This window comes from Fusarium oxysporum, chromosome 5, assembly GCF_000149955.1.
Source record: "Fusarium oxysporum f. sp. lycopersici 4287 chromosome 5, whole genome shotgun sequence".
Lineage (NCBI taxonomy): Eukaryota > Fungi > Ascomycota > Sordariomycetes > Hypocreales > Nectriaceae > Fusarium > Fusarium oxysporum.
This window is the reverse complement of record NC_030990.1, coordinates 4,196,332-4,213,104: the sequence shown is the minus strand read 5'-3', so window position 1 is coordinate 4,213,104 and position 16,773 is coordinate 4,196,332. Positions and strand designations below refer to the sequence as shown.

At 48.4% G+C, this 16,773-nt stretch overlaps 8 protein-coding genes across 10 annotated transcripts in view; 3 read left to right on the top strand and 5 right to left on the bottom strand.

Moving 5' to 3' along the window:
* Positions 1-157: 157 nt before the first annotated feature.
* FOXG_02418 (cystathionine beta-synthase) lies at positions 158-3,237 on the bottom strand. The gene is made up of 2 exons (XM_018379863.1): positions 2,825-3,237; positions 158-2,776 (listed from the first exon to the last, which is right to left on the bottom strand). The coding sequence occupies exons 1-2, from the start codon at positions 3,085-3,087 to the stop codon at positions 1,486-1,488; spliced, it is 1,554 nt and encodes a 517-aa protein (XP_018235990.1). The 5' UTR covers positions 3,088-3,237; the 3' UTR covers positions 158-1,485.
* Positions 175-3,223, top strand: FOXG_02419 (uncharacterized protein). Its single transcript, XM_018379864.1, has one exon. The coding sequence runs from the start codon at positions 385-387 to the stop codon at positions 1,237-1,239; it is 855 nt and encodes a 284-aa protein (XP_018235991.1). The 5' UTR covers positions 175-384; the 3' UTR covers positions 1,240-3,223.
* A 487-nt stretch (positions 3,238-3,724) lies between the features above and the next one.
* Positions 3,725-6,373, top strand: FOXG_02417 (uncharacterized protein). Its single transcript, XM_018379862.1, has 4 exons — positions 3,725-4,309; positions 4,358-5,182; positions 5,233-5,433; positions 5,482-6,373. Exons 1-4 carry the CDS (start codon positions 4,203-4,205, stop codon positions 5,822-5,824), a joined length of 1,476 nt encoding a protein of 491 aa, XP_018235989.1. The 5' UTR covers positions 3,725-4,202; the 3' UTR covers positions 5,825-6,373.
* FOXG_02416 (uncharacterized protein) lies at positions 5,788-7,174 on the bottom strand. The gene has a single exon (XM_018379861.1). The coding sequence runs from the start codon at positions 6,636-6,638 to the stop codon at positions 6,135-6,137; it is 504 nt and encodes a 167-aa protein (XP_018235988.1). The 5' UTR covers positions 6,639-7,174; the 3' UTR covers positions 5,788-6,134.
* A 309-nt stretch (positions 7,175-7,483) lies between these two features.
* Positions 7,484-9,590, bottom strand: FOXG_02415 (uncharacterized protein). Of its 2 annotated transcripts, XM_018379860.1 has the most exons (3): positions 9,054-9,590; positions 7,894-8,982; positions 7,484-7,836 (listed from the first exon to the last, which is right to left on the bottom strand). In XM_018379860.1, the coding sequence occupies exons 1-3, from the start codon at positions 9,208-9,210 to the stop codon at positions 7,652-7,654; spliced, it is 1,431 nt and encodes a 476-aa protein (XP_018235987.1). In that variant the 5' UTR covers positions 9,211-9,590; the 3' UTR covers positions 7,484-7,651. The 2 variants fall into 2 exon arrangements, with proteins under 2 accessions (XP_018235987.1, XP_018235986.1); XM_018379859.1 differs by having other exon boundaries at positions 7,894-9,590.
* Positions 9,591-9,668: 78 nt separating this feature from the next.
* Positions 9,669-11,469, bottom strand: FOXG_02414 (uncharacterized protein). Of its 2 annotated transcripts, XM_018379858.1 has the most exons (2): positions 10,305-11,469; positions 9,748-10,258 (listed from the first exon to the last, which is right to left on the bottom strand). In XM_018379858.1, exons 1-2 carry the CDS (start codon positions 11,416-11,418, stop codon positions 10,152-10,154), a joined length of 1,221 nt encoding a protein of 406 aa, XP_018235985.1. In that variant the 5' UTR covers positions 11,419-11,469; the 3' UTR covers positions 9,748-10,151. The 2 variants fall into 2 exon arrangements, with proteins under 2 accessions (XP_018235984.1, XP_018235985.1); XM_018379857.1 differs by having other exon boundaries at positions 9,669-11,469.
* Positions 11,470-12,613: 1,144 nt separating this feature from the next.
* FOXG_02413 (uncharacterized protein) lies at positions 12,614-13,612 on the bottom strand (the record flags this gene model as incomplete). The annotated part of the gene is made up of 3 exons (XM_018379856.1): positions 12,614-12,901; positions 13,212-13,513; positions 13,564-13,612. The coding sequence occupies 3 exons, from the start codon at positions 13,610-13,612 to the stop codon at positions 12,614-12,616; spliced, it is 639 nt and encodes a 212-aa protein (XP_018235983.1).
* A 212-nt stretch (positions 13,613-13,824) lies between these two features.
* Positions 13,825-16,773, top strand: part of FOXG_02412 (uncharacterized protein) — a gene marked incomplete at its 3' end in the record, with an annotated part of 3,569 nt that continues 620 nt past the window's right edge. The window contains exons 1-3 of the mRNA XM_018379855.1: positions 13,825-15,833; positions 15,881-16,070; positions 16,126-16,719. Of these exons, the coding sequence (XP_018235982.1) occupies positions 13,887-15,833; positions 15,881-16,070; positions 16,126-16,719 (2,731 nt within the window). The 5' untranslated portion in view covers positions 13,825-13,886. The remainder of the gene's footprint in view (positions 15,834-15,880; positions 16,071-16,125; positions 16,720-16,773) is intronic.

The window sequence follows — 16,773 nt, the reverse complement described above, 5'->3', positions numbered from 1 at the left end:
ACTGCCATTGCCTTTAATTAACAGGGTCTTTTTGTGGCTGATTACGTCCCATTTCCCCCTTATCCCCTTTCTGCTTCAGTGGGATTTCGACATCTTCGCTCATTGGACACAACGTATTTCCTGTCGTTCGTGGCTGTGGCTGAGGCTGATGACCGATGTGGGGACGCCGGTCTAGGAGCTTCCAGTGGGCTGGCCAGATATCGCTTCGCACAGCTTTGTCAAACTAACAGCCAACTGTCTGAATAGCGTCATTCAACTCGCGCATTCGACGTGAACGAGGCTGTGGTGAACCCGCGAAGAAGTCTGGACTGCCCTCTGCTCTACTGTACCATCGACAGCTACCGCGACGACTCAGGCGCCAATTGGTGCCGCACATCTCCCACCATGGCTAACTTCATCGCAACAGTCGAGGCTATCATGACACCCTCGCTCGCCACAATCATTATTGGAGCAATTATCATCATCGGTGCTCCTATAATTCTTCACCTCATCCTCTCTTCATCAAGGACATACACCGTTGCCCCCAGCGTCCTCCTTCTCGGTCCCGCCAACGCTGGCAAGACGTCACTTCTCACACTCTTTGAGCGCGGCGCTTCTGGCACCGAGACGCATACCTCCCAGGTGTCGCACGATGTCGAGCTCAACGCCTCTACCGACTCTGAAAACAAGCACTCGTACCGTAACCACGACACCCATGATGGTACATATACCAAGTTCTTGCTTGTCGATACTCCTGGTCATGGAAAGCTGCGAAACGTGCCGATGGGCAAGCTGGACCGCACTGAAAAACTGAAGGCTGTTGTCTTTTTGGTGGATGCCGCTGCTATTGGCGAACCCGAGGTTCTTGCGCCCACCGCTGCGTACCTCTACGACGTGCTGCTCTTCCTGCAGAAGCGCGCTACCAACGCCAAGGCCAAGGTTGCGATCCCTATTCTTATCGCCGCCAACAAGATGGACCTCTTCACCGCTTTGCCATCGACACTTGTCAAGTCCAACCTGGAAGCCGAGCTGACGAGAATTCGTGCTTCGCGAAGCAAGGGACTGCTGGACTCAGGCGTCGGATCTGACGACATTGGCTCAGAGGAGCAGGATTCTTGGCTCGGCGAGTACGGTTCCTCCAAGTTCACCTTCAGCCAGCTCCAAGAGTTCGACATCGATGTTGATGTTCTCCCTGGAAACGTCACTGGCGATGGTCCTGGTGCAGACAAGTGGTGGTGGTGGATCGCTCAGCGAATATAAACATCGACGATCAATACATCACAGACGGGGGAGAAATGGGATGACACAATTATATTAATGACATTTTTTTAATTTACGCAGCTTATTCCCATCGCAAATGCCATGTAGATGTTGAGTCTACCGCCCAAAATTCAGTCTATCAAAAAAATCCAATCTTTTTCTCTAAGGTATCCTGGAACGCCAGACGTGAATGTCGTTGAAAACATGAGTACTCGTTCCCCCCTCCTCTCGCGAGGTTTCTCCCATCTACAGCTTCTTGTTGATCATCCATGTAAGGAGATCAACCTTTGTAACAATAGCAATGGGCTTGGACAGAGACTTGGAGTCGTCAGTCTTCTCGGTGACGACGGCTGCACTGTTCCACTCAAAGAACTTGCTGAGTGTGGTAAGGGGTGTGTCCTTTGTGATCTCGACGAATTGTCTACGCTTGCCGGGGTTGATGGGGGAAGCGAATTCGCGAGGATCAGTGACGATCTCGTCGAGGCGCGCAAAGTCGAACATGACGTCTGATACGGGGCTCTGGGCGGTGGCGCGGCCGCGGGAGATGTAGCTTAGGAGGTTACCAAGTGTGACGAGACCGACGAGCTTGTTGCCGTTGGCGGAAAGGACGGGGAGTTGATCGAAGCCCTTGTCGCGCATGGTCTCGATGGCCTCGGAGCAGGAAGAGTTAGCACCGACGGATGTGACGGGCTTGAGGCGCAGAGAAGCGATGGTGGCACCCTCGTAAGGGTCGGAGGTCTTCTTCTGGCTGTTTCCGTTGACAGTGGATTCAACACCATTGACGGGGAGGAGGTCGTTGGCGGCGAGCCAGTCGTCATCAGCGAACTTGGAGAGGTAGCTTCGGATGCTGTCAGGCAGGACAACAACTACAACATCGCCCTTCTTAAAGTTGTACTCCTTGACAGCGAGGAGCATGGCAGCCATGGCAGAACCGGAACTGCCACCAACCAGGATACCCTCCTCGGCAATAAGTCGTCGAGCAAGGTGGAAAGACTGTCGGTCATCGGTCTTGTACCACTTATCAACGATCTGCTGGTCGAGCACATCGGGAATAAAATCATATCCAATACCCTCCACCTTATAAGACTCATTGGCATGCTCCTCGTTCAAAAGCTCAGGCAGAGCAAGGATACTGCCGTGGGGATCCGCAGCAATGACCTTGATGTCCTGGTTGTGCTTCTTAAGACCCCGAGCAAGACCAGTGATGGTACCACCAGTACCGGCACCAGCGACAATAGCGTTGATCTTGCCGCCAGTCTGCTCCCAGATCTCCTCAGCGGTGCCGAACTCGTGGGCGAGAGGGTTGTTCTCGTTGCTGTACTGGTCGAGAATATGGGCGTTGGGAAGCTCCTTCTCGAGACGGCGGGCAACACCAATGTGAGACTCGGGGGCATCCCAAGCAGCTTGTGTAGGAGTACGGATGATGGTGGCGCCGAGGGCACGGAGGACGGAGACCTTTTCGGCGGACATCTTCTCGGGGAGTGTGATGATAGTCTTGTAGCCCTTGATAGCTCCAACGAGAGCAAGACCGATACCACTGTTACTGTCAGCTGAGATCCGAGAGCTTCTAATGTGGTGATCTTACGTGTTTCCACTGGTAGGCTCGATAAGAGTGTCACCAGGCTTAATTCTTCCACTCTTCTCAGCCTCTTCAATCATGCGTAGAGCAATTCTATCCTTAACACTGCCTCCAGCACTGAACAGTTCTGGCTTGACGTAGACATCGCACTCGATGCCCAGCGACTGGGGGATCTTGTTAAGTCTGACAAGAGGAGTATTTCCGATGAGCTCCGTCGCCGAGTGGACAGTAGCAGCGCGAGGGGGAACGTGAGGGACCTGAGAAGCCATTTTGAATAATTATGTATTTTAGATTAGAGAAGAATAAAGAGAGGAAAGAAAAACAGAGTTTCTCATACGAGAACCGACGACTTAAGCACGCCACGGGACACAAACATTGTTAGCTAATGGTAAAGGTGGCGGGGCTGGTATGACAGAAACTTTAGATGTGCCCCGCCAATGCCGAGTGTATCCTCTTAAACCCGTTCTAGAACACGGGCTAGAAGGTTCAGAGGGCGGAATGCGGTAGGCGGTGAAGGTGTCAGGAGATCATGCTCGGTTTTGGGAGAACCGAAAGCCGTTGGGTTACCCGGGAGCATCGGCATCATGAAGTTTTGGGTGAAGTTAAGCTACGCATTAAGCTTAAATGCAGTCCAAGCCAAAAACCATTTCTTGTTATTACAACTATTAAGGCCTCTAGATAGATATGCTAGATATTTAATTGCAGAAGGAGGTTGACTTGTTTTTTTGTCTTTGCCCTTTGTGCTTCAAAGACCCATTCTCACTTCCTCAATTCATCAGGATACAAGCACATCAGCTTTCCATGTATGACACCATAAGCTGGCCGTCAGTTTTACCGATTCATGTCATGGTGCTGAATAAACTTGCTGAACTAATTGACCCATCTCATTGATAAGACATCATCATCTTCGACCATTCACCCCGGCTCTACATACCAGTCTAGCTAAAAGGAAGCATACCTATTCACCCTCTTCAAAAGTCCTCAAACCTTTTACAATAGTTCCTCCGCCACTTGCTCGAACCTATCATTACCCTCTCGGACCTGGCTTCCACCCCGCACCTCCTTGTAGATCTTATCTCTGCCATGCTTGTTTATCGTTGGCGCCACGACATGGGTCGTGAGCACCAGTCGATGCCAAGACTTTGTATTGTTGCGACCTGCCATTTTCGCATCGTCTACCGATAGGTTCAACCGTCTGATCAGTTTCTGGTTGGGGTAAAATGTGAGCTTCGTTAGACTGTCTTGCATCGAGGTTGTGTAGCTGTAGCTATACGGATGACAGCTGTATTGGTATAAAAAGGAAGGGTCTGTCCCATTGTTGGGGGACCCTCAGGTTACATTCTCGTCTTCTAGAGGCATTGTTACTCAATTGACAATTCTCACCATGAAGTTACTTAGTGCTTTGCTCTGCGGAGCTCTCCTCTTCTCTGAGGTGTCGGCTACCAAGAAGCTGACTCCCAGTCAAGTTGAGGGTGACATTAAAAAGTCAAAGTATGTCAAGACTCATCTCAATTGACAAAACACCACTAACATCAACAGGCTTCGCAAGACTCTTGAGGACCTCAACTCAATCGCCAAGAAGAACGGTGGCAACCGAGCCTTTGGCTTCCCCGGCTACAAGGCGTCCGTCGACTACATCTCCAAGCAGCTCAAGGGTCAATACGGAAAGCATCTCAACACTTACATCCAGCCCTTCAACTACACCTTCGAGCAGACCAAGGATATTTGGGTCCGAGGACCTGATGGTGAGGATGTCTATGTCATCACTCTCATCTACAACGTCGGCACACCTACCCCCGATGGTGTGACTGCTCCTCTTGTTCTCGTGCCAATTGACGATGAGCGCGGATCTGGATGCTTTGCTGACCAATGGGAGGGTGTTGATGCCAAGGATAAACTCGCCCTCGTGAAGCGCGGCTCATGTGCGATCTCAGATAAGCTCAAGCTCGCAAAGAAGGCCGGTGCTCGTGGTGTTCTCCTCGTCAACAACCAACCTGGCAAGGGTATCACCAGTGCGACTCTCAGTGCTGAGAACCTTGAGCTCATCGTACCTGTTGGCGTGATTCCTCTTGAAGTTGGAACTGCTTGGAGAACGCGCATTGAGGGTGGCGAGAAGCTCGAGGTCACTTTGCTGGTGGACTCGTTCTACGAGACTCGTGAGACCTGGAACATTATCGCGGAGACTAAGCAGGGTGACCCTAACAATGTTGTCATGATGGGTGCTCATCTTGACAGTGTTCAAGCTGGTCCCGGTATCAATGATGATGGCAGTGGAACTGCCGGTATTCTTGAGATTGCCAAGTCCTTTACCAAGTACACTGGTTACAAGAACAAGGTCCGCTTTGCTTGGTGGGGTGCTGAAGAGTGAGTGACACAATCCACGTCTCTCTGCTGTTGACTGATTTGTGATACAGGAGCGGCCTTGCTGGGTCTTACTACTATGGCGAACAGCTCACCGAGGAGGAAGCTGACAGAATTCGATTCTACTTCAACTACGACATGATCGGTTCTCCTAAGCCCAAGTACTGGGTCCAGGCTAGCAAGCCCGCCGACCGAGTTGGAGGAGATATCCTGGCTGCTTGGCTCCGTAAGAAGGGAAAGACCGTTGAGTGGGAGTAAGTAAAACATTCACTACTCACAACAAAGATACTTACATCTTATAGGGAGTTTGGTGAATCTTCTGACTACGCTGCCTTCGTCGAACTCGGCATCCCCTCCTCCGGAATCTTTACCGGCGCTGATGCTGAGACCGATCCATGCTACCACTTGGAATGCGACACCATCAACAACATCCACTGGGGAGCTCTGACTCTCAACACCAAGACTGCTGGCCGTGCTGCTGCCCAGTTCGCTCTTAGCCTGAAGGGCGTTCCTCCACGAGACAAGACCTCCGCTAACCCCAAGAGCAAGAGGGCTGTTGCTGCGCGCTTCGAGCAGTGGCAGAAGAAGAAGACTCTTGCTAGCAATGCGCATAAGTGTAACCATAAGACAAAGGTTGTTGTCTAAGCATGGCAAGAAAGCGTTGGCGGAGAGGAATGGGACGAGAGATGATGAGATTATGATGATGATGAATTAGTGTATATATTATATGAATGTGTTTGACTATGCGATATTCATTATGCTTTATTAAATGTCGTGGATAATGGATGAAAATGCTCGCTCGCTCGCTTGCTGATCGTAAATGCCTCCCATCTGACGCCTTGACTGAACAATAGTCTCGTTCCCCATCACCACCCATTTCATTCGTCGTGCCCTTCATTTCACATTTCTCATAACTCATTCATCACGTAACTATTCTGCTGGCAGACATGACAGCCTATCGCCAATATGTCCTCGGTGGATTCTCTCCCCTTCTCGGGTTAGGAATAGGAATCGCCCTATAAGTCGGAAACTTCGGCCCCCCTGGAATCTGCTCCCTCTGCACAACCGGCGACGGAAACTGAACAGGGACAGGTCTAGCAACAGGAATAGGCACAGGCCTCGTCCAGCCCTCATGCGGCATCCTCTCAGACCAACCATCTGAAAAATCCGCATAACTACTTCGATAACTCCTCCGCTTCTTGGGCTGCTTCGGTCTTCGGCAGCAACATACCACAACAAAAGCGAGCACAAAAACTCCAACGATGGATCCGATTATTGCTCCGATTTGTGCACTGCTCAGCCCATCGCCGCTGTGTTGAGACGTCACGACGGGACGGTCCGTGGCTGGAGCCGAAGCTACACCTAGCGTGACTTGCGTGGTGTAAGTGGTCGTGGGGAGGTAAACAGTCTGCGTTATAACCTGCACCTCTTGGCGGGCATTTATGTGGGGAACTCCCATATTGAAGAATAAAAGGCAAAAGTGAAGTTATTCACAACAGAAAGTGCAAAAAAGAAAAAAGCAAAATCGGGGGCCATGACACCCTTTTTGAAACATCCGTCCCGTCCCACAAGAGGCAACCATCATGAGCATCTGCTGATACACTTTTGTTTCACTGTACCAACAGCCCTATAGACCAACGGCCCCCAACTTCTTTGTTATCTGCAGAGGAAACTGGTTAGGACGCGGGCTTCGATGTAACTGTATCTAGGTCAGTTAGCCGATGGTTGACCAATGGCGGGTGAGGTTTGGGATGAGGGGGTGTGTTGATGCAGGCTGGGCTAGGCTGCCATAGCTGATAAAGATGACTGCAGCGAGATTTTTGCTTGCGTTTTTGTGTTGGTCCTTGGGATTTTGGTTCGCATTTTGGTTCCGGCAGGCAAGGTGGCTTTTGTGACTGTTCGGATAAGACGTATGTCATGGTGGTTTGAGACTAGCTCCAAGAAAGATGCTGCATTATTTGCTGGCTACAGATATGGTTTCATGCACGTTACTTGTATAGGTAAGGTCTTATTCCACTTGGTTATGATGTGTTGATTTCATGCTGCCACTCCGATGCATGCTATGACCTCGCATGTATGCTATGACCTCGCAATGCTCTCCGTATTAGTGATCATATCTACCGGGAATATTACCACCGAAGTACACCCATGATGATGTCCTGGATTATTATTTGAGGGCTCTATCAGGTAAGATGCATTCATCTTGTTTTATAGTAATAACGGCTTGAAGTGAACTGTGCTCTTCTGCGCCCATCACGCCATAAGTAAGATCTCTCTTCTCGCACTTTAACATCTTGTATCGACGTATTTTGAGGAGGGAACAAAGATCAGGGGATCAGATTAGCGAGTTCGATGACTTGTATTTTATGATAGGCTACAGATGACAGGACATGGGCCACAAGGTTGCATGCAACATCTCAGTCGAGCGCCCCGTCCTTGATCTGCATCAAGCTGGGCCTAAGCAGAGTCCGTTCATGTCTTCCTTGACAGAGTGATAATGTTGCGGTTACACGCTGGCCTTCCACATATCTCATAAAGGCGCGCCTCAACTATGTCCACATCCCAGCCATTGACATGCAGCTCAGCTGGCCACTCGGCCTCCTTCGGATAGATATATTCACTCCGAAAGTAATCCAACTCCTCTGGATTACAATAATCTTCTGGATCATCAGCATCGAAATACGAAACATCATCAAGATTTGGATTGTACTGACCAAACTCATGCCAATCATCGTATCTCTCCATCCGAATCTCGCGGAGATTAGGCATACCGTCGAGAAGCAGTTTGTAAACTTCCTGTTTATACAGCTCACGTTCAAACTCGACCCAATCCTCTAGCTCGTAAACTTTACCACAATGCAGATAAAGAGTTTCAATTGATTCCGGTAGAACATCACTCAATCGCAAGAGCGACTCACTGCCTCCGATTAGCGCTTCTTTGCTGAGTTTGAGGTGTCGCAGGGATTTGAGCTCTCGGAGGGAACCAATTATTCCTGAAATCGGGCTTCGACACAGATAGTCTGCGCTATAGCTGTCATAAAAGAAAGTGTTGAAATCGACCTCTTCGAGATTTTGACCAAATTTTCGAAGAACGTTCCCGAAGTCATCGAGGTTGATGATGCAATCAGCGTTTTCACTGTCTTCCGTTTCGTATTGATCCAGCAGCTTCCTGTACTCGTCAGGCAACCTTATCGCTATTCCCGTTAGATTCGGACAGCGCGTGAGAACTGTCATTAGCCCCTCGGCGTCAATGTATGTTTCCATGAGGTCTAAATACTCCAGGTTGTAGTTCTTGTGTGCAGGCCATTTAAAGCAAGAGAGTTCCTCGCCATACCAGGCGGTGCCGAATGTCCGTAGTATTTTGAGCGAAGGATTGAAAATTAGATCTTCGATCACCCAAGCGCTCTGGATGTCCTTTTCACCGACCACCGCCCTGATACGAACGTCGGTAAGGTTTGGAAAGCAGTAGTTTGCAAATGTAGCCTTCGAAATACCTTGGTCTTCAATGCCTCCATCCTCATCTTCGTAGTTAAAAAAAATACTTCGAGGATCAATAGGACATACTGGCCTTCTCATATCCGTCCTTGTACTCAACAGCCAATAGAACGGGACTGCCAGGCCTTCTGTAGTGCAATCGACAACCTGCACAAGAGGCATATATGCTATGATGAGAGCAGCAAAGCCACAAGACATATGATGATTTTCCTTCATGTAACGTTTTAGGGCAGGTGGAAGGCTCAAACCCTTCCACGCTGACCGAATGATCTCTTTCCTTGCAGCTTCCCCCAATACGTCCATTTTGGCTGAATGGTCAGCATTGTCTATTAAAGAAACGGTGCGAACTTGCTCTCCAAGATGCGGGTCCTCGACGAACGTTCTAAGAAGAAGAGTCTCGACAGTTCTTGCGCTATCGCGACCTTCAGTAATAACGGTCCGATATAGTAAAGGTTGTGCGATGTGTCGGAATTGGCGACAGACCAGGCAGAGGTTGCGGAGCGTGGCTGAGCCTTGATGGTCCAAATGAGCTCCATACATATGCCATCTTTCTAGAGGCAGTCGATCCTCTAGTTCGGCAAATATTTGATGCAAGACCTCGTTAGGAAGCGCTACCATGGTGAGGATCAGGAATGGTGAGTGTTGATATTCAGTCTTGTCGTCATCACGGGTTATGGAAAGGAGAGGACTGAAGACCATCGCGATTCCTCCGTCTGAGCGTGAGTTAAGGCAGTCACCGGACTAAAGTCAATGCATTTCTGCCTGTGCCAAAAACCCAAAAATGTAATTCTCCAACTGTACATCAGGGCCCAAGGCAACAGGGCTTATAATTCGTTCAACGCGACCCCTGTAAAGTAGTGATACCCGAAAACCATAGAGATTGCCGGAATGCTGAGACAATGACCGGAGCATTCTTACCTAATCCCCAACAAAGTCAGTAAAGCTCATTCTTGAGAATTTGTGTAGAAGACGTTGTCAAAATCGCTTGTCAGTTGGTATTTGAATACTTTGGTCATCTAGTCATTTTCCCACTCTCTCGACTTCCCGCAAACGCAATGTACAGAAAACAACAGACAAGGCGCTTAGAGATTAACACAATACATAATTGAAAGAAGGTGGCCCATTGTCTAACTCTCAACCTCAGAGTCCTCGGGGGGTTCCGCATCAAACCCATAAAGAAGCTCGTACGCACCATCACATTCACACTTGAACAGCTCATAGACGAAGTCTTTCACCTCTTCCCGTACCAGAGCCTCAATGTCCATCTTATCTCTGAGTTCATGACCTAACATGTAGCATCTAACAATAAGTTGCCAGCAATGTTCAAGGTAGCGGCCCAGTTCATCCGTACATTGAGGATGCAGTGGTTTTCCAGGTACTGGCAGTCTTCCTCGAGGGGTGTAATCAGCGTGTTCGAGGATACAGTCGGACAATTCAACTGGAAGGCCTTGCTGACAGAGGATCCAGCGGACGTGTTTTATATCTGATGGGAGAGGTTGGAAGCCCATAGGCTTTTCGAAGTTGAGGAAGTCTTCGTAGGACATGAGACCATATGGATAGAACTCGAGCTTATAGAAGCGATTTCTGACCTCTTCAGGATCTTCCTCTTCAGACTCATCACTGGACTCACCACTGGATTCATCGCTTGAATCATCACTAGATTCGGCTTCAGAATCGTCATCAGACTCTTCGCCCGACTTGATGCCAGGTTTCTCGCTATATTTGGTAATCGGTTCATAATCAGAGTCGTCGAAATAGGTCAAACCCTTCTGATATCTTTCGAAACCAAATTGATCGAACCTCATAACGTGTTTCCAACGGGAGACATCAAGGGGTCGAGGATAACACCTGAACTGGTTTTTCCTGATACCAAGAAAGTCCCTATGCGGGTATGTCGCGATATCGCTTTTATATCCAGATTCTGTACACCATCGGGCTGCTTGCTGGTATGCCTTCAACTTGCGATAATCGTCAACAGGGGATCCGTTCTCATCCCATGTTTGAGGAAAGTAGCGTAGAAGGTTGAGTATCATGTACATCTTGATTCCATTTTCACATATTCTTCTCCATCCGAGAGTCGCTGATGTGCACTGGCATTCTTGATGCTCCCACCATTTCGCTAGATGAGAACCTTCGTATGCGCATGAACGAAGTATTGGGTCCATCTCTCCGTGGAGTATTAAAGTCTTAACAACTTCGACATTGCGGAATGATTCGAGGTTGTATGTATCAAACTCGTAACAGTCGTTGGGGATTTGCTGTCGCTGGAACGCAGACATCTTGCGTTCTCTGAAGGGCAAGACGCATCCGCACTTATCAGACTCGTCTATGTGAGGGCATAGTTTTCCAGCAGTTGGTTGTTTGAAGACATCGAGGTCGTCATCATCATCTGGCCAATATTCCTCAGGATGCCACCGCCAGACTGTTGATTCAATTTTGGTTGCCGCTTCATCTGAAATGATTACTTCATTCTCGTCGGGGACGTCGTATTTCTCTGGATACTGCTTGCGTTGTTGAGCTGCATCTTCAGCGACACTCTGCATAAAGATTTGAACAAAGTTGGCGAGTTTTGTTTTGCTGTCTGGTTGTATACGGGCGTGGAGGTTGTATGCGCCATGTTGACAAGGATTGGTACGTCTCAGCTCAAATACCGAGGCGAGAGCCTCCCAAGGTAGCTTTTCTGCATGATGTGCCATGTTGAACTTGTGGATATAATCGTTGAGAGTTATGTTGGTTGGTGACATGGATATGTGGTGTTTTATAAAGTAGCCTGCCTTGGCTGAGTCACTTCACCGAACCAATTGCAACTGTGCCGCGTGAGCACTGCAAGATAGAGTCAGCCTGACTATGGACACGATGTAGCAGGCAGTGAGAGAATGAATTTCTCGTATTGCATGATAAGAGTTGAAGCTTAATATTTATTGACTTATATACATGTATTTGAGTCATGACATTGCGCCTCGCGTCAGATCTTATCATTTTACCTATTCTGTTTGTATCATCTGGAGGTGCTTAATCTAAGATTATTATTGCTGCTTTAATTATACCTTTGCTCTCTGTCTTGGTAGAATCCGTGTATGAACGGCTGTCCGCATTCTTCTGCCCTGCAGTCCTTTAGTTCCAGATATCTTAACTGGGACAAGATGATCATAAATTTCCCTCGGGATCAAGCTCATCCAGTTATAGTCATAGACAAGCAAAATAATCTTGACTTTTGTTCGCGATCTCTTGTGTGATCCCTTGTTGCTCAGCTCTTTTAACATCTCGTTGAGTTGGTAGATCAAGCTGACTTGGCCAGATCCTTTCGGACCAGGACTCACTGTTGCAAGATCAACGATGATATAAATCTGCCCTCCCAAGTCTTGGATGATTAGCTTGAAGAATGTGAGCCAATCTTGACTAGTTTTGGCCTCCTCGAGTTGCGAATGTCGTAACGACATTTGCTTTTCTGTCATAACTGTTCCCTCAACTTGCAACGCTTGATACGTCAGATATCTCACCAAATCCGCTGGACTTAGCATTGCATTGGGGCTCGTCTTGTTTACACTACCCAAAACCCAAAGCGCTGGTATGCTCATCATGGTAACTGCTTGAATGATATCTATTGCGAAATCCTGGATCGCCCAGCGGGTCGTGAAGCTGCCCCTGATGATGGTGAGGGAAGAATGTGGACAAGAGGACCATCTGGCGAGTTTTGGAGACAACCAGAACTCATTGGTGGATATTGCTGCTCCTCTACCCGACGCCCGTCGATTGCGAAGGAATAGGTGGTGTTTATACAAGGACTTGGGATCTTCAAGGCTCTGAGAGAAGGTTGCCAATGCTTGGGATAACTGCAGAGAGGAGAGCTTTTGGTTGGTATCCAGTTGCGCACTTGTCTGAATAGAGTGAAAAGCTGGATACACGTCAGAAAAAAGACCTTGAACTCATTTTGGAATGTCACATACTCTCTATCTTTGTTAAAAAGTCGTTAATTGTCAACCCAGAAGCCTCGAGCCACTGCATGATCAAGTCGAGCTTCCTGCCATGGTCTCGACTCGAAATCTCCAATCTCGAAATAGCGCAATTGAGGCCATCTATTTGTGCTTGCCTAGTCTTCTCACTGGTCTGCAAACTTAAGATGATTTCGTTGAGCTTCGATGACTGGGTGTTATGCATAACTCGAAGCTCAGTCTGTGACCCCACGGTCGCAAGTTCGTTGATGTTGTCCGTGCAAGTGCCTATCCTCTGTAAGAGATCGCTGTATCGCAACTCGTGTGGTCTTGTGAAGCTGTGGTAAATATGTTTGAATTTTGACTCATTGCACCATGAGTGAGCTATTAGTAAAAACTCCATGATGCAAGAGTAGAGGCTTTCCATGGCTAGCTTCATGTTCTTGGGCCGGATACAGGGCAGATAGATGTTCGATGCGTGGAAGACGCTGGGCCACCTCATAAAGTGATTTCGACAGTAGTTTGAGTGTCTCGCCATGATTGACCACGCTCTAGTATAGGATGGTGAGATATCGGGGTCCAGCGCGAAGACTAAGCCAACTTACGATAAACATCACCTTCATCAGTCCCCAGGCCAAGGAGACGTATTCAGGATGATGCTGAACAAAGACATCGAGTACTTGACCATAATGGCATATTGATTCAGAAGCCTTTTGCAGCCATTTCCGTGTTTTAGAGGCTTCGCTCTTAGCTTCGTACTTTGCGAAAGCATCGCTGACTGCCTTTTCAACGTCTTGTAACGACGACTTCTTCCCCAAAAGAGCCTTCTCGTCACCGCTCAACGAATTGCTCTGTTCAAAGTGTTTCTTAACCGACTTGAAGGCCTCTTGCGCTATACCCGCTTTACCTCACGGAGTAAGCTTGTATGAAGTGTTTCATTGGCTAGTGATTGCTTACTCGCATCATCGCCCTTGTACCATGACTGAAAGACGAGGTCGACGGACATCACGATAGAGGTTGTTGAATGAGTGCTGATAAGAAACTTCTTTTTCGGAAGCTATTCGACTCGAGTCTCAGAGGCCAACAACGGAAGAAGAGAGGAGGCGCTGAAGGCTCAGCAATCACGAGGCATAATCAAGATGACACCCTGCAGCTTCATGCATACACCCTTGTCAGGCGCTTTTGCGGCTGAGCTTCAACTCCTCAGCCTGATTCATTCTCACCTCAACACCTCCTCATTTCATCTCATAATCACTTTATCTCCAAAAATCTAACAAATCATGGACTCACCAACAAGAAGCGTATCGCCTGGCCCAAAGAACAGGAAGGATAAGGATGATGATAAGGATGATAGTGAAGAAGAAGACATCCATAAGCAGCTCAGCCGACTTCTGAGAAGAGAGGGTAATCTGTTCGCGAGACCCTCAATGTTGGCGATACCTCGGAGACCTCGACCAGCCCCTTCAAACGCTCGGACAAGGAATCCTCCGCAAAAGGCCCCAAAAGGAAGAATACCTCCACCGCCTCCCCCCATGGTCCTTCCCAGAACTCCCCGCAATCAAGTGCAGGTGGTGCCACCTCCTCCACCTCCTCCCATTGATCGTTCTATTCCACTGAGTGATTACACAGATTACACAGGACATTATGAACATGAACGGGTCAACCTTAATCCTCCACCTCCACCGCCTCCTCAGGACTATCAAAACTTACCCCCAGCACCTGCACGGTCACCTTTGCCACCTGTTGTCAAGCCCGCTCAGACACATTACACCATCTCTGAAGACGCTATAGGAGCTAGTAACAGAGATAAGCTTGCAGCGATAGATAATGGACCCAATGCCGGTATCAACGGCTTCAACAACAACTTCGCACTACCCACTCCCCCAGCTCCCATACCATTTCACTACAGAGCGTCTGGATCGACTCGAGGCTATCGAATCCCAACCTTTACCAAGGCCAACAAAGATCAAATAGAAACACAGGCAAAGCTTTCAGAGCCAAACGACACTGGGCTTCAGCATGAAAGTGAGCCATCAAATGTGGGAAAGACAACCGAGGCTCATAGACTTTCTCAAATACAGGAGGAGGGATCTCATGACTCTGCCGAGGTTGTTGGAGAGGATATTACTTCCCACCAGATTCTCGTCGATGAGAACACATTGCAGGCATTGATCCAACGTGTTGAGGAGTTGGAAGAAGAAAATGCCACTCTTCGAGAAGACGCGGACAACGCCTCGACTGTTCCCATGGAATTGCCTGCCAAAGTTCAGCTCTTCTATTGCCTAGAAAGAATCGAGCTCGATGACGACAGTGTCGACGAAAGAAGTCGGACAGTTTATCTTTCTCCTCCTGAATGGGTAGTGTTTGGCGATGATGTCGACCTCAGGGGCCGATTCCCAATCACAGACCCCGGTGACTACGCTGAAGAACAAGGCGCATCACTCATTGTTTACAAGTATTACTCGGTGGACTACCAATACGACGCGGTAAATGCAGCCAAGAGAGCAAAGCAACCGCTTCCCGAACCAGAACCAGCCAGCCAGGATGTCGTTTTAGTGACGGAAGAAATGGTTGAGGCAGTTGAAGCCTTATTCGACCTATTCCCCTCATTCAGCGACGACTTTCCGTATGTCTACGAGATGGGCAGTTTGAAAGACCCTCACCTCTGGTGGTATCACTGCCGAACTAGCTTCAAGACGGAAGCCTTGTCAGAGAGACACGCCCAATTAGTTGGACTTCTCGTTGAATGGATCGAAAGTAACTTCGCACCGCTTTACGATCAGATCGACGATCAATTCAAGAGAGGAAAAGTCTCAAGCGATTCCATTGAGTTCTTGATACGGCCAGGAGATACGCTCGTCGCAGACAAGAATGGCAGATATAGTGGGCGCGTTGCTACCACTCGACCGGCCCCTCACAAACAGAAGAAGAAAACGGATGATTCAGATAAGGACCAAGAGAAACAGGGCACACACACGTGGATTGTGGAAACACGTTCTTACGGATATGCAGGAAAGTTCTTTGCAGTTGATAAAGAGCTGTTCATCGACTTTCCACCCAAATACAGAGGTGGGGAGATCAACATAACGGATCTCAACGTTATACCATTGTCATATGCAAAGCCGAAGGTAAAAGAGATACTTCTGCAGCGAGGCAAGAGGTTTTGGAAGTTGCGCGAGAAAACTCTCATCTCATATGAAGGCAGTGATTCTGATAGGATACAAGCGGTAAGTAGGCCTCACTCAGGCTGGCGCATTGTACTGAAACCCAGTAGGGACAACGTTTTATGGTGGACTTTGATACCTATAAGGAACTCCATCCAGGAAGCAGTTACATGAGACAAGAAGGTTATATATCAGGCCGAAAACCCAACTTGCCCAAGGATGGAAGCGAGCCTGAGGAGCCAGAGATTTACTTGTTCCCGAAACTGATTCCGGGGTTTGACTTGCGGCGTAAGAAATGGGGTAAGCAACTTTCCTAGAACAATTCCTTGAGCCTGATATACTCATGGAAATATAGTTGATCTCGAGGTCGATCGAATTCGAGACGTCAGTTGGAACAAGGAGGCTTTCAAAAGTCTCGTAGCAGACGAAGCTATGAAGGAGCTTGTACTAGCTCTAGTGACCAACCAACTCGACGCCGAGAAAAACACAGATCTTATCGAAAGCAAAGGAAGTGGTCTCATCATGCTCCTACACGGGTCGCCAGGAACAGGCAAGACATTTACAGCCGAGTCTGTGGCCGAAATAGCCAAGAAGCCTTTATATCCAGTTACGTGCGGAGATATCGGCACTGAACCTGCAGACGTGGAGAAGTATCTCGAATCTGTGTTTCATCTAGGGAAGGTCTGGGACTGTGTTGTCCTTCTTGATGAAGCAGAGGTCTTTCTTGAACAGCGTACTTTGCAAGATTTGAAGAGAAATGCCTTGGTGTCAGTATTCCTTCGAGCTTTGGAGTACTATGAGGGTATTCTCATCTTAACAACTAACCGCGTGGGGACATTTGACGAGGCCTTCAAATCACGTATCCAGCTGGCTCTACGGTACGAGAAGTTGAAGGACTACCAGCGACTGCAAATCTGGAAGAACTTCCTAGTAAGGTTGAAGAGTCTAGGTGAGGAAGAAAGTATCGACTTTGATGATATTGAGTTGTATCTGGAAGAGTTGG

Bases quoted from the DNA above. Each gene is read 5' to 3' on its own strand.
- FOXG_02419 (XM_018379864.1), top strand. From the start codon at position 385: ATGGCTAACTTCATCGCAACAGTCGAGGCTATCATGACACCCTCGCTC.
- FOXG_02418 (XM_018379863.1), bottom strand. From the start codon at position 3,087: ATGGCTTCTCAGGTCCCTCACGTTCCCCCTCGCGCTGCTACTGTCCAC. The intron at 2,777-2,824 runs GTAAGATCACCA...TGACAGTAACAG, and splicing joins GAGCCTACCAGTGGAAACAC to TGGTATCGGTCTTGCTCTCG.
- FOXG_02417 (XM_018379862.1), top strand. From the start codon at position 4,203: ATGAAGTTACTTAGTGCTTTGCTCTGCGGAGCTCTCCTCTTCTCTGAG. The intron at 4,310-4,357 runs GTATGTCAAGAC...TAACATCAACAG, and splicing joins GGTGACATTAAAAAGTCAAA to GCTTCGCAAGACTCTTGAGG. The intron at 5,434-5,481 runs GTAAGTAAAACA...TACATCTTATAG, and splicing joins GGAAAGACCGTTGAGTGGGA to GGAGTTTGGTGAATCTTCTG.
- FOXG_02416 (XM_018379861.1), bottom strand. From the start codon at position 6,638: ATGGGAGTTCCCCACATAAATGCCCGCCAAGAGGTGCAGGTTATAACG.
- FOXG_02415 (XM_018379859.1), bottom strand. From the start codon at position 9,373: ATGGTCTTCAGTCCTCTCCTTTCCATAACCCGTGATGACGACAAGACT. The intron at 7,837-7,893 runs GTCAGTACAATC...ATGATCCAGAAG, and splicing joins CGATGATTGGCATGAGTTTG to ATTATTGTAATCCAGAGGAG.
- FOXG_02414 (XM_018379857.1), bottom strand. From the start codon at position 11,418: ATGTCACCAACCAACATAACTCTCAACGATTATATCCACAAGTTCAAC.